Here is a 13,714-nt window from a genome sequence, read left to right on the forward strand (position 1 = left end):
GTCTGAGGGATAAAAGTGGCCAGTTATTTTTAATGTTCTTCTCTCAGTAGTGTTTGTGAAGGAAAATGCCGCAGCTTCAGCAGGGCTGTGCGTGGAGAGGGTGGGCAGAGTTCAGTCCCAGGTGTCGTAGCGCTGTTGTCTCTAGTGGTAACTTTGCCCAGGCAGCCGGTTGATGACTTTTGTGCTTCTCTTTTTATGCCTCTCCGCCCCCCGCTCCCCACCGAGTCTCATTTATAGCTTGTTTTTCCCCCCTCCAGGTGTGTGCAGGTCATGAGAAGGAGCATTTGCACAGCCAATGTCTGCAGCTATTATTCTGCAGGCTGCAAGGTGAGCTGCAAACATGATGGATACTGAAGCATCAGGTTAGGATTTGAGTAGTAAATGTGCATATATCTTTAAAAGGTGGTTAGATAAATTCCTGGAGGAGAAGGCTATCGATGGCTACTAGTTGCGATGGCTAAGTGCAACCTCCAGTATCAGAGGCAGTAAGCTTATGTACACCAGTTGCTGGGGAACATGGGTGGAAGGGTGCTGTTGGACCATGTCCTGCTTGTGGGTCAGCAGCTGGTTGGCCACTGTGTGAACAGAGTGCTGAACTAGATGGACCCTTGGTCTGATCCAGCGTGGCACTTTTTATGTTCTTATATCATTTTGAATGCTGTCCAGCTGAGTCTGTTCTATCAGTGGGTATTTTCGATGCATGCATGCTGCTGACGTTTGTTCCAGGGCAGCCTGCTGCAGACCGCCGTGCAGTTGTGAAGTTTCTCTGGAGCAAGCTAGCCTCCCTATTTCCTCGGTCATTCTCTCTCGCCAGGCTGAATTGCCCCATAAGGGGTATTCAGACCCCTGCCCTATTTATTCAGTGAACACATGAGGCAGTGTGTGTAGGAGGGTGGGGGGAGATGAGATCTCACTCTCTAGGCATGCTCACTAGTCACACCCATTGACCATGCCCCATAGTGGCTGCATGATTGGTGTACATGTGAAGGGGGGCTACATGCATGCACAGAATGTGCAGTCTTTGGAGGCATGACCAGCAAATGTGTTTGCATCAGAGGGCGAGCAGGTAACAATCTTACTCATGCATCCAGTGAACTCATGGGAGGGGTTGTTGTCTGAACACCCCTTTAATTGTTCAGGAAAGTAATTCGTAGCAGTAGTTCTTAAAGAAATTGGTCCTGTCTCTAAGTTGGAAGGTGACAGTAATCTGCAGAATGACAACAGCAGAGCTGTCCTTTAAATTAACTGGTTTCCCTTTATTTCCTTGCGTTGTACCAGCTGAATATATTGCTCTTTCACAGGACCAGTGGTGTAGTGGAGCCAGGACTGGCAAGGATGCAGCACCAAGGCTTTTTTGATTAGTAGGGATGCTGACCTCATCTGCCACTTCCCTCACGAATCCCTGTATTCCCCTGATCTTAGCTGCAATCTTCACAAGAAATGAATTTTCCCAGCAATAAGATACTGTTTCTTGGGCTTGTCTTGACAAAGGGTTTGCCTCGGGGCGGATTCGGAGTGGCGGCAGGTCATCTACATGACGCAGCCATCATTGCGAAGCCATCCAGGAGCAAACCCCAGAAACTCCACTGAAAAAAAGTCAGGCACTTACCCCGACTTTTTTGGTTATGGAGCCGATGGCGCCCACTGATTGGTCACCATTGGCTGGGCTGGACAAGGAAAGGGGTGGACTGGAAGCTGCAGGTCCCTGTAAGTAAATAAATAAATAAATATGGGGGCGGGGAGAGGAACGGGATAGCCAGAGGGAGGTCAGAGGGAGGAGAGATGGCTGCCCTGTTCCTCCTCGGTGTTTGGTCCAGTGGTGGCAGCGGCAACTCGGCATTGGTGCTCTTCCTGTGCAGATGCTGGGAAGGACCGCCAATGCAGGAGCCCAAAGCCTTGTGGCGCAGACGCGCCTCCGTCAAGATGGGGGCTTTGTTGTAATGTGAAGTGTTTGCGGTGGCTTGTTCTTGATTGGGCAATTAAGGCTCATTGGCTTTACCAAAGGAGCACTCCTAGCAAATGAAAACTCCTAGAACAGGGTTATTGCTATGGATCAAAACAGCTGCCTGTATTGTTGAACTCTACTTGGGGACATGGCTATAGGGACGATGAATGCATGCTCTTCAACATTTACCACTGCACAACACGGAGGCATAGACAGGTTTGTTGCCACTGAGTGTGGACTCAACCAGCAGCTGCAAATCACAGCTCCCTGCTGAGCATATCTAAATTTCAACATTTTAATGAAAGAGCAGCACATTTTCAAATCAGTATGTGTATGATGCGTTAAATTCCAGTTTCTACCACAAGATGGTTCCAGTGTTCAGAATTTATTCAATACTTTCTTTTTTCTTCCTTTGAAATCAGTACAAGCAACCCTCCTTGATCACCAATTGTGAAAGATGGATAGAAGTGAACCTTGTCCCCCAGCTTGGCTCTCAGATTCATCTGCGGAAGCTGCCACTAGAAGTATTGCAGAAAGTGCTCAAATCTTCAAGGTTAGATTCATGTGCAAGAACTTTTTGTCAATAAGAATGGGGAAAAATTGTAAAAACAAACAAACCCAATCCTATGTATATGCAAGGGACAAAGAATTTGTCTTATTGTGCAATACTAATGGCCCGGCAGAAGGGTTTATACTCTGCCTCTCATAACTAACTTTGCTCCATCTTCTGCTGTTTTGAGGAAACCCAAGTTTAAGTTTGGAAAGTTTGTCCAGGACTAAGAAAATTGAAAGGGGGAAGAAAAATGTCATTTGATGTGCTGTAGAAAATTGAGATCTGGATTTGTGGGATGGAAGCAGTGGTGAAAGTGTGCAGGAAGGGTTAGATACAAAATAACTGCAAAACATGGACTGCAATAACTGTGAGAAATTTCATCCATGGGCATCATGAAAAGTCACTTCTTCACCCAGTCTAAGAATCTGGACAGGGCCATAACCTACTTTCATCTCACAGGACAGGAGACAACGACTTCTATGGGGCATTCTGCTTCCCACACCCTCTGCACAATGAGAGCTCTGGCCTTCCTCTAACTGCATCAGTCACTGCCTGTGTTTTCAAGTTGTTCTTCACAATCAAGAATTAAACATTTGGTTATAAGAGTCAGCTAGAAGGTTAATTTTACTAATCATCCTTTTATTTTATTTTTATCCCATCCATCAAATAAAAACAATTCATGGTAGCTTACTCAAGCTTCAAACTAAAATAGTACAACAAAATGCAAACGCTACAATAAGAAAAATAAAACAGCAGATGACGCAACATAAAACTTGAAGAAAAAAGCCTGGGAAAAGAAAATGTCTTCACTTGACAATGAGAATATAATTTTGTAGTGGCCAGTGAAGCCTCCCTGGAGAGAGCATTCGATGGCAAAGCACTATCATCATCAAGAAGGCTCTCCTCTGGGTCACCACCATCTCATACACTTTATTCAGCAGGAGCATCCAGAGAAGAGCTTCCATTCAGGGCTGGCTGTCCCATGAAGTAGCATGAGGCATACACATCAGGCGGCAGAGCAGGAGGAGCAGCAAATTGTGCTGCTCCACACCTGCCCCCCCCCAGGAGGCCCCCCCCAGAAGGGCTCGCTGCCACTGCCCTGCCACCTACAGCCGTGCTCAGGACAATCCTGCCAGCCACTCACCCACCGTGGCATTTGCTGCAGTGAGGGGGCAGCTGGTGGAGCTCTCTAGAGCAGCTGCCCTCCCTCTGTTTGCCTCACAGTGTGGAAAGCTGTGCAGCTGGCAGAAATGGCTGTGGGAGGTTTGCAAGAACCCCACATCCACTTCTTCCGATCATGTGGCTCTCCACGTGGCAAGGCAAACAGAGGGCAGGTGTTGATGACAAAAGCAATAGGGTGCAATGTGGTGGCAGCAAAGATCTGGGGTCTGGAAACAAAGCCCTATGAAGAGAGACTAAAAGAACTGGGCATATTTAGCCTGGAGAAGAGAAGATTGAGGGGAGACATGATAGCACTCTTCAAATACTTAAAAGGTTGTCACACAGAGGAGGGCCAGGATCTCTTCTCAATCCTCCCAGAGTGCAGGACACGGAATAACGGGCTCAAGTTAAAGGAAGCCAGATTCCAGTTGGACATCAGGAAAAACTTCCTGACTGTTAGAGCAGTACAACAATGGAATCAGTTACCTAGGGAGGTTGTGGGCTCTCCCACACTAGAGGCATTCAAAAGGCAGCTGGACAACCATCTGTCAGGGATGCTTTAGGGTGGGCACTGAGCAGGGGGTTGGACTCGATGGCCTTGTAGGCCCCTTCCAACTCTGCTATTCTATGATTCTGTGTTCTCTCCTGCCTCAAGTGACAAGAGACCTTGCATCGGGGCTGCCTCCCTTCCCTGTAGGTCAATGCGAAAATTAGTGTCTGTGTTGACCACAACTGAAGTGTCATGGTTGAGCCCCCACCCCTACCCGTGCTATGTGGTGTTTGATTTCACCATTATTCAAGTCTTAAGTTGGCTGTCTCATATTTCTTAGCTTCAAACTATAGATCAGAGATTGAGAATGTGTATCCCTCCAGGTATTGTTGGATTCTAATTCCCATCAGACCTAGCCAACGTAGCCAGTGGTGAGGGATGATGGAATTGGCTGTACAACATCTGGAGAGCAACACGTTCCTCATCCCTGCACTAGACTAAAGAAGGATGCAGTGTTCGTACATTTGAATTCACATCATGTCAGTTTATCAAATCTACCTAAGGTTGTAGTTGAGGCTATATTTGTGCTTTCAAAACTCATACATAAAATTCACACATTCATTTTCTATGACAACTGTAAATCCATTATTTGGGGAGGGGCTTGTAGGCAGGAAGCCCCAGGTTGGATCCTTGCCCTCTTCTGTTAAAAAGATTGCAGGTAGTGATGCTGGGGGGAAACAACTCAAGACCTTCGTCAGCCACTGCCAACTGGGAGTAGATCATTTTCAGATAGATGAACCAGTGGCCTGAGGCAGATTCAAATGATTTCTGAAATCCATCTGCCAAGTATAGGGACTCTGCTCAATCTTCTTCCTGTGTGAAGTAGCCCCGAGGAAGCTTTACTGTCCTAGTTGGGCTAGTTTAGACACAGAAAATCTGATTTACATGCCAGGTTCTAACTCCCAATGTGACCTGACACACGCATGAAAACAATCTGTTTTGCTCAAGTTAAGTAAGACTTTTCCTGTAATTAACTTGCTGTGTCATAACACATTGGTTATACTGGTTTTCATCAGAGAGCAATTACAGTTGGGCTGTAAAAGAGAGAACTGTTGTCAGGTCAATATTAGCTTTCATTTGAAAGAACAATTTGTAGACTGGCAAAATCCAAAACAATCAAGTCTTGTCTGCTGAATCATATGCCCGACATCAATGGGCGTGATCTCTGTCTCCTAAAAATTCCTTCTCTGGACCAAGGTTGCATCAGGACAAGTCACACTTACAAAAAAGATTATAGAATATCATCCATATTGAGACTAAGAGCAACTGTTCATAAAAGATAGCTTCATGAGCTTTTCAACTGGACCTTTCTAATCTTGGGTGTGAAATATCTAATATTTTCCCTAATATCTCAAATTACATATATTTCTGTACATTGGGCTAGTTGGCATGATCAAACAAACAGTTTTGAATATTCAGGCTGCACCTACAACTTGTCATAGCGTCTGAACCCAGGCAGCCAAAATTGTGTGTGGTTTCAAAAAGCCTCACATCACCCTAGAACAGGCCATGGGTTATGCAAGGGTTGTTTAACCCTCACAGAACCTCTGCCACCCACGACAGGACAAGCTGCAGTTGAATATTCAGAAACAGCAATGGTCAGCGGTGATCAGGTCGCTGTCTTGATAATCCTTAGAACGTTGTGATGGCCCCATGTAATATGTCTCCATATTACAGATGAGGAAGCTGATGCCAACTCATCACTTGTGCTCTTAGTCACCATGTTACATCAGCTATAGCCAGTCTCTAGGATTAAATTATCTTACCTCTTAAAGTAAGCTTTTTGAAATAGGTTACATACCACACAATCCTATGTAGGTCTACTCAGAAATAAACCCCTTTGAGTTGAATGGGTGTTACTCTCAGCTAAGTGTGTATAAGCTTGCAGCCTCAGTCATGCAGCTGTAACAATGTTGGCCATTTGAAAATGGACTGATTTGTACAGCCCCCAGGAAATAGGTGTGAATAATTACTAGGAACATAGATGTGAATAATTTAGTTTTTAGTCCACCAGCTCTTTACCGGGGTGGCAGTGTAGCTCTAAGTCCCTGGCATCCCAGTGAATGGGATACTAGCTGGCATCCCAATGAATGGAATGCTGACTGTGGCAAAGACAGTATTAAGTCCACCAGCCCTTTACCAGGGTGGGAGTGTAGCTATATGTCCCTGGCATCCCAATGAATGGGACACTAGATAGGAACATAGGAGGTTTCGTTATACTAGTTCAGACTGAGGACCAAAGTTTATGTGACCCTAACAATGCAACCCTAAGGATATTTACTCAAAAGTATGTCTCATTGAATTCAATATGGCTTACTCCAAGGTTAGTGTGTATAGGATTGTAGACTAAAGGCACCATTAAGGAGCCTGCCAGTTTGGTAAAAACCTAATAGCAGTGTGGGTGTGCATTTTATCATGATCACAAGATGTGACGAGGGGAGGTTTAACCCTTTCCTCCCTCTCCATGACCATGATGGATGTTTCTATTAATCCCAGAAAAAAGGGCGCTGTTAGCCGTGTGTGTGTGTGTGTGTGTGTGTGTGTGTGTGCTTCCGTTTGTACCAATGGGAGCTTTAATGAGCTTTAATGGGAACTTTCTTCTGGAGCTAACAGCAGCGCAGGGATGTGATTTTCATCAAGATCGTGGTGAGGGAGAGAGGATTACATTGTCTCTTGTGTGTATGCTGAAGTCTCAATGAAAATGGCCCCCTCCCTGCTTTTTTTTTTTTTAAAAAAATGATAGACTTTTTAACGTTGACATATTTAACATCATATCTATTTAGCTCAGCGCTGTCTATTCTGGCTGGCAAGCCAGTTTCCTGGGTCTCAGGCAATGGTCTCTCAAATCACCTTTAACTGCAGATATATAACGTCTAATCTATGTGATATACTCTCAGTACCCCCATTGCAACGTTCCCTCTTTGCCAATCCTTAGCTTGCAGTCGAATTGTTTCATCTATCACATTTGTATCCTGCCTTTCCTTTAAGGCATTCCAGGCAGGAAAAGGTGGGGGTGGGGGGTGGAGAGGCAGGACTTGTAATGCCTTCAACAGGCCTGGAAGCAAAGAGTCACAAATGGACGTGGGCGGCACACAGAGATGAGTGATAACAACCAGCAGAGCTGCTCCATAGAACGTTATCAACGCCGTTTGGTGAGAATGTCATTAGCAAGGCATACAGTTCATGAATACCATCACTGAAATGTATCTCAAAATAATTGCACAGTGATGGGTGCATTAAAATGCTGGGCGGGGGAGGAGGTGAGGGAAAAAAATCTACCTTTTTCCTGAAGGCCAACAAGGTCAGAGGTCTGTGAGTCTCACTAGACTAAAAATAAGGGCTGATGCAGCAGTGGGGCAGTGGGAGGGAGAGAAATAAATTATCATTGTTGTTCCACCATCACCCATTTTAGATCTCTCTTTCCCACTAAACCATTTGATGGCTCCCAGGGGCAGCTATAGATCCGAGCTCCTTGTTTTGAAGATGAATTTATTTATAGCGTTGGGACAGAATGTCTGCCTTTTTGCAAAGATCTCTTTCCCAATGCGTTTTAAAGACTGTGTTTACTTCCAAAATCTTGCTGAAAGCTATACGGATTTTCCGTGCTTCTAATCCTTAAACAGACTCTTGTCTTATCTGAGCAGTTCATTAACTTTGCCCTTCTCGGAAAGCAATTAGCTTCCTCCCACGAAGTTTTCAAAGCTCTCCTTTTAAAGTTTCCCTGCCGCCATGCGACTCTTACAAAAGCAGCTGTCTGATGACGCTCCGGAAGATTTGTCTGAACACCTCCCACCCCTGCCCCCAATCTGGGTAGGATGAGAGCCAGGAAAGGAGCTTTTCACCAGCTCAGGTCAGCAAACAAGTATCTGGCTAGATGTGCTCCAGGTAGTCAGTTAGACAGGTACAGGAAAAACTGAAATACAGGAGAACAGCAGGTGCACCAGAACTGCATGAAACCGCAATGAATTAATAAAAATATAGGAAACCCAAAGGGCTGGTAAAAACCAGCGCTTATGCAAGAATACCCTAAAGGCTTCCTTAAATTAGCAATTTATAGCACACTTGTGACTGGCCGCTCGTGGAAGTTCGCAGGTCATTTTGATGACGTCAAGAGGCTCTTGCGTGTCTTCCGTTCCGGTTATTTATTTATTTATTTTAAATATTTATATCCCGCCCTATATCAATAAGATCTCAGGGTGGCATACAGATAAAAGCATACAGTATAAAACAGTAAATATACACATCTAAAAACAAATTAAACCATAAACCAAGTTAAAACAATATTTAATTTAAAAGCAGTAAAACTATTAAAACAGTTAAAACAATGTGCCATTATTTTTGCCATTATTTCTTCTGAACGTTGCGCTATAAAACACCCACTAGAGGGCGCTGTTTTTCCCATTCAACTATATTTGTTGGGAGGTTTTAAATTACAGGCCACGTGGTTGCTTCTCTCTTCTCGTGTAATTAAGCTCGTTTCAGATATAGAAGAGAAGCAGGAAGCAGAGCGATGGTAAGGAAATACAATTTACCCCTATCTGAAAGCACACATAAGCAGTATCTCAAGGCCTGACAAAAGGATGGTTGATAGCTGGTAACATTCTAGTGATGTGTTTCAGTGGAGCTGGGATGGCCCAAGAAGGGTGGAGTTGACAATCTTTCTTTCCACCCACTAAACAGGGGGAGGGGGGGAGAGTGGCCTGTGTGTGGAGCAGGGTCAGTCTGTGCTGGAATTGGATAGGAAAGGGAGGCAGAGAGCTGGCTGTGCTCTCTTCAGGAAATCATGGCACTACGGTTTTCCTAGACATCTGATGGGAGCGGGAATCTGTTGGAGTGCTAATGCTGTGAACCCTGTATATATTTGTGTAAATGAACCTTCTGTCTGCCACAGCAATGCCATTAGGTCTCCAGTGACTCTACAGAAACTAAATTCTGGCTAAACACTGGAACCCCTTAACCCCCTTCTCACTGCTCAGAAATGGGGTGCATGTGTTTAACAATAGTTTACTGTGACATCTGTGGTTTGCCGTTGCCCTTCAAACCAAAGTCTAGTTTCCAATTCTGATTTGGATAACACAGCAAACTATGATTAGCACTGAACAGGAAACAGGAAGGGGAGAGGAAGTGTACAAGCCTGCAGCCGTTAAGGACAAATGCTATAAAGAATCAAAAGAATCAAATGGACTTATATATGTGATATGCATGGCAAAAGCACAGATATTTTTACTTTTAAAATAAGGTCACATATGTGTCTCTTCATGTTGATAATATTTCTATAGTAATCAGGAACAATAAATGCACACAGAAAATGACTGCAGCACTGTTAAGATTGTGCTGGTCTTTCACAATTTAAATTTTAATGTAACCCAGAATTTCTTGTGGCTTTGGAATTCCTTGGGTCTTGTGCCTGCTGTTGTTTCTAATGGGTCTGTGACCACATAATAAAGTGATGATGTCCCTGCCCCCTATGAAATGTCACCCCAATTAATCTTATTTATGTGAACTCGAACGTGAGGCTTTTTTTTTTCAAAGACAAAAACAATACATTTGTGTTTTTGGCTGCTAGTGAAATTGCCATTTTGCAAACTTTGGGCTATGTAACTTGCTGGCTGTTATGTCAAGTGTTCTGGATGGAACTACTGTCAAAATATACCAGATAAGATGCACTGAAGTATATTAAATAAATGAAGGTTGGCCATGAGTCTTACTTTACAGAGGATAGTCCTCTATCTGAAGGGCTGCCCAGTCCAAGTCTGTTTCAAAGATAAAGAACCAGAAGAAGGGAAAATAGGAGTCTTGAAGTTCCCATCAACAGTTAGTACTTAGACAGCAGGCAGAATAGGCAGGCACACAGGTCACCTGGTCTCCCTTACTATGGCGAGATGTACTGTATTTCTATTTAAATAATAATTATTTCGAAATCTGAAATTTTCTATATAAATTAGCATTGACAAATGTTTTACGAATCTGTGTCCCCTTTGATCCTCTTTTCTGATGATGCGTAAGTGACTACCCTAAATAAAGTTGAAGTGGTTGAATCAATTTTTTAAAATTAAGCCCAAACCGCAAGATGTACACAAATATCAAAGGGGAGTAACTTAAATTTAAAAGTAGTTTCTCCACTTAAAGAGTGCAATGGTGTAACCTTTCGCTTAGGTAAATATTATCATACAAAAGTCATTCAAACAGAGTTCATAAAGATGTTTTTCTTTTGCTTTTTTCCTGGCAGGTTATTTACTTTCAATGAATTCCATCTCTTGCGAACTGCATTATGTTGGGTCTTCCTGCAGCAAAACCCCAAAATTCAGATAATTCCATCCTATGATACCGTCCTCACATATTTTAGCAGGTAATTAAATATATAGTATTAATTATATCCTATTTGTACCATAAAGCTCCAGATGCATTATATCATTATATTCTCGCAACAACTTGGAAGTCCCATTTATTTCAATGGGACAGTTAAGCACATGTTGCACTCCAAGAAAGTAAGAAGAGCCATATAGGATCAGATGAAAGGCTGGTCTTATCCAGCGTTTCATTTGCATATTGGCCAAACAGATGCTCAGAGGAAGCTCACATGCAGGACATGAGTGCATCCTCCATCTTTCCCAGTAACTGGTATAGAGAGGTATAACATATACAGTGGGATGTATTCTGTCCCGTTGAAAGCAGCGGAACATATCTGTGTTTCACTTTCACTGGCCCTATGCTCTCCCCTACCAACCCCCACTCCCCTCCCCTGGCAAATCCAAGACTTCTCAGGGGGACGGAAGAAGCAACAAAAAGTTTCCAGAGCTGGGCCTTTTCCAGTGACCTTGTCTGGCCAAAGCATTTGACCGCGGATCATGATGAAGCCTTAGGTCGGGCAAGGAGCAGAGTTTGTGAGCTACATACAGTTAGTGCTTTTTGCATAGTGAAAGGACTCAGCCAGGTGATCATTCTACCATGTAGCTGAACCTGATGCATGGTGAAAACCCACTTACTCTTTGGCAAGCTGAGATAGATTTATAAGCTACCCTGGAGTGACTGAGAGACCAATTTCTGCAGAAGCCCTTGACAAGGCTGTGAAACGCATGTCGGCAGAGAGAAGGTGGAGATTTGTTGATTTCAGTGTCGGAAACTAGCACAGGTTGAGCTCACAACCTGCCACTGCTGTACTGCTGCACATTTTGATCTTCTGTAAAATGGGAGAGGTGTAGGGCTCCAGCTGGCATCCCAGAAAGTCTTCACTCCTCCTCCTCCTCCTCCTCCTCCTCCTCCTAATACATACACACACTTTTAAAAAAGTAATAATCAAATGCAACCTAAAAACTAACATCAGAGCTGGGGACTACAATGGATTGAGGATGGCTGCAGTGGATTCCCCTGCCACTTCCAGCTTCATGCTAGTGCAGAGGGGTTGAGGGGGAGAACGAGATGGGGTGGAAGAACTAAAATTCTGGCCAGTGTCATTCTTACTTTCACATTTTAGTTCAGTATAAGTTCAAATGGATTTCAAGCCTTGCATATGAAAATGCCTGGGGTTATCTCAGTTCTTTTTCTTTGAAAACAGTTTTTCTTAACGTTGCCCTTTTATTTGTTTTTGTTGCTACTATCCCCATGAGACATTCTTTCCTATGAGTCATGTACCACTATAAAGAAATGACTGTTTGGCTCAAAGCAGAGCTCCCATGCCTGGAATCTTCTTCTTTTCTTTTTTCCTCCAAGAGATAGGAAATGAGCTGAAGTGGCGGGTGAATCATTATTGACTAGTTTGACCTGAGAAGCACTTGGTATATGAGAAGCTAGCGGAAAATTAGAAAGTTTATGATGCGCACATGTGCAAGTTGAGCGTGATGTGCAAAATTGTAACTCCACAGCTCACATTTAAAATAATTGATATCATATTGCAAGATCCTATGTGATTAAGCATTCTACTTTTCAAAAATGAATTTTGCTTACTAAATGGCATAGTTGATTAATTGCCCCTACCACCACCTCCCGGAATCAACCCAGTTTATTTGTACTCTCCCAGTATGTTTGTTGTACTTTAAATTGTTTTGTCATTTACACATCTGTATTCCTTTAGCTTAATGTGATCTTATGTAACTTGCTTTAGTCTCAGACATCTGGAAAGGGGGAAAGGAACATAAGCCATTTGTTTATTAAGCTGTGTGAGGCATATACATGTATGCAGTGCACTTCTCTAGAACTTGAATTCCACTGGTGGTTATCTAGTTTTCTGTGAGCCCGAATATGTCAATCAAAATTAAGAATGATTAATAGGAACCAAGCCAATAAGAGACAGGAGTTGTAACAGGGATGATTCTAGCTCCCCAGTAAGTCCTGTTGATTTCAATTGAATGTATTCCACATGATGGCCACAGCTGAACACAGTTGCACATGCTTAAGCTCATTGAATTCAATGGCTTCAAGTATGCGATTTATATAACTTTTGGACTGTTGCCAATATATATTAGGATTGGGATGTATGAACAGATGTAAGTGCATGGTTTGTGCAGGAAATTCACACCATTAAAAAAAAAAAGCCCACCAACAACTTGAAGTTAGCAAGTCCAACCGACCATATCTCCATAAAAAGTACTAAGATTAGTATAGTGGCTTTTATGTGTTATAATTTCACGTTGCAAATAGCAGGTGCAGATGTTCCAGGCACAGTTTTATGTTTGTACAAAAATAGTCTGGCAAAGAGGATTGTAGAATCAAGTCAAGAGGATTCTCTTGAGTGGACATGTGCCCTTCTGGAAATCGTCAACAAAAATGAAGAAACACAAAGCTTCGTATTGTTTAGCAGCCACATAAGATGCTAGGTAGCATTGTGCGAGTTTATAACAGCGCTTCACACAGTTCGAAGCAGCTGCAGGAGATTTTCTACACTGCCAATTGCTGCCAGTGCCAAGTTATTGGCCAGTATCCAAAGAACCATGCAACTAGACTAATTCCATAACCCCGAGGCAGCTTTGTGTTTTGTGTTTCTCAAACAGAAGCTCCCTCTGCCCAATACCAACTCTCATTTTAAAACTGGAGAGAGTTTCAAAAGCAATTTGCAACATGCCATGTGGAATGTAAGAAGAGCTGTCCTGGATTAAACCATGATCCATCTAGTCCAGCATCCTGTTTCCAGCATTGGCCTGCCAGATGGCTATGTGATGCCAATACGTAGGACATGATGAAGGCAATAACCATCTCCATTGCGCATCCGAAGCAGATATACTGCCGAGGAACATAGAAGTTCCGATATACCAATCTTCCATTAATTTGTCTCACCCTTTCAGTAAAGCCATCTAAGGTAATGGCCATCATTATTAATGAATTTAATAACTATGCAATGTGGAAAATAGTTCTTTCCTTTGCCTGCTTTGAAACTACTGCTAATCAGTTTCATTGGGTGATGGTGATTCCAAGTGCTAATATTATGAGAAATGAAGAAAAAGTTCTCTGCACTCTCCCCATACCATTCATAATTTTACAAACCCGCTATTGAAAGAAACAAAGTCAGGCT

The 13,714-nt window shown here is 43.2% G+C and overlaps 1 protein-coding gene across 1 annotated transcript in view; it reads left to right on the forward strand.

Moving 5' to 3' along the window:
* BTBD16 (BTB domain containing 16) overlaps positions 1-13,714 on the forward strand; it is a 44,207-nt gene that overhangs the window by 11,166 nt on the left and 19,327 nt on the right. Inside the window, exons 9-11 of the mRNA XM_063131588.1 lie at positions 258-327; positions 2,368-2,498; positions 10,439-10,558. Of these exons, the coding sequence (XP_062987658.1) occupies positions 258-327; positions 2,368-2,498; positions 10,439-10,558 (321 nt within the window). The remainder of the gene's footprint in view (positions 1-257; positions 328-2,367; positions 2,499-10,438; positions 10,559-13,714) is intronic.

The sequence above is a fragment of the Elgaria multicarinata genome, chromosome 8 (assembly GCF_023053635.1).
Source record: "Elgaria multicarinata webbii isolate HBS135686 ecotype San Diego chromosome 8, rElgMul1.1.pri, whole genome shotgun sequence".
In the NCBI taxonomy this organism is placed as follows: domain Eukaryota; kingdom Metazoa; phylum Chordata; class Lepidosauria; order Squamata; family Anguidae; genus Elgaria; species Elgaria multicarinata.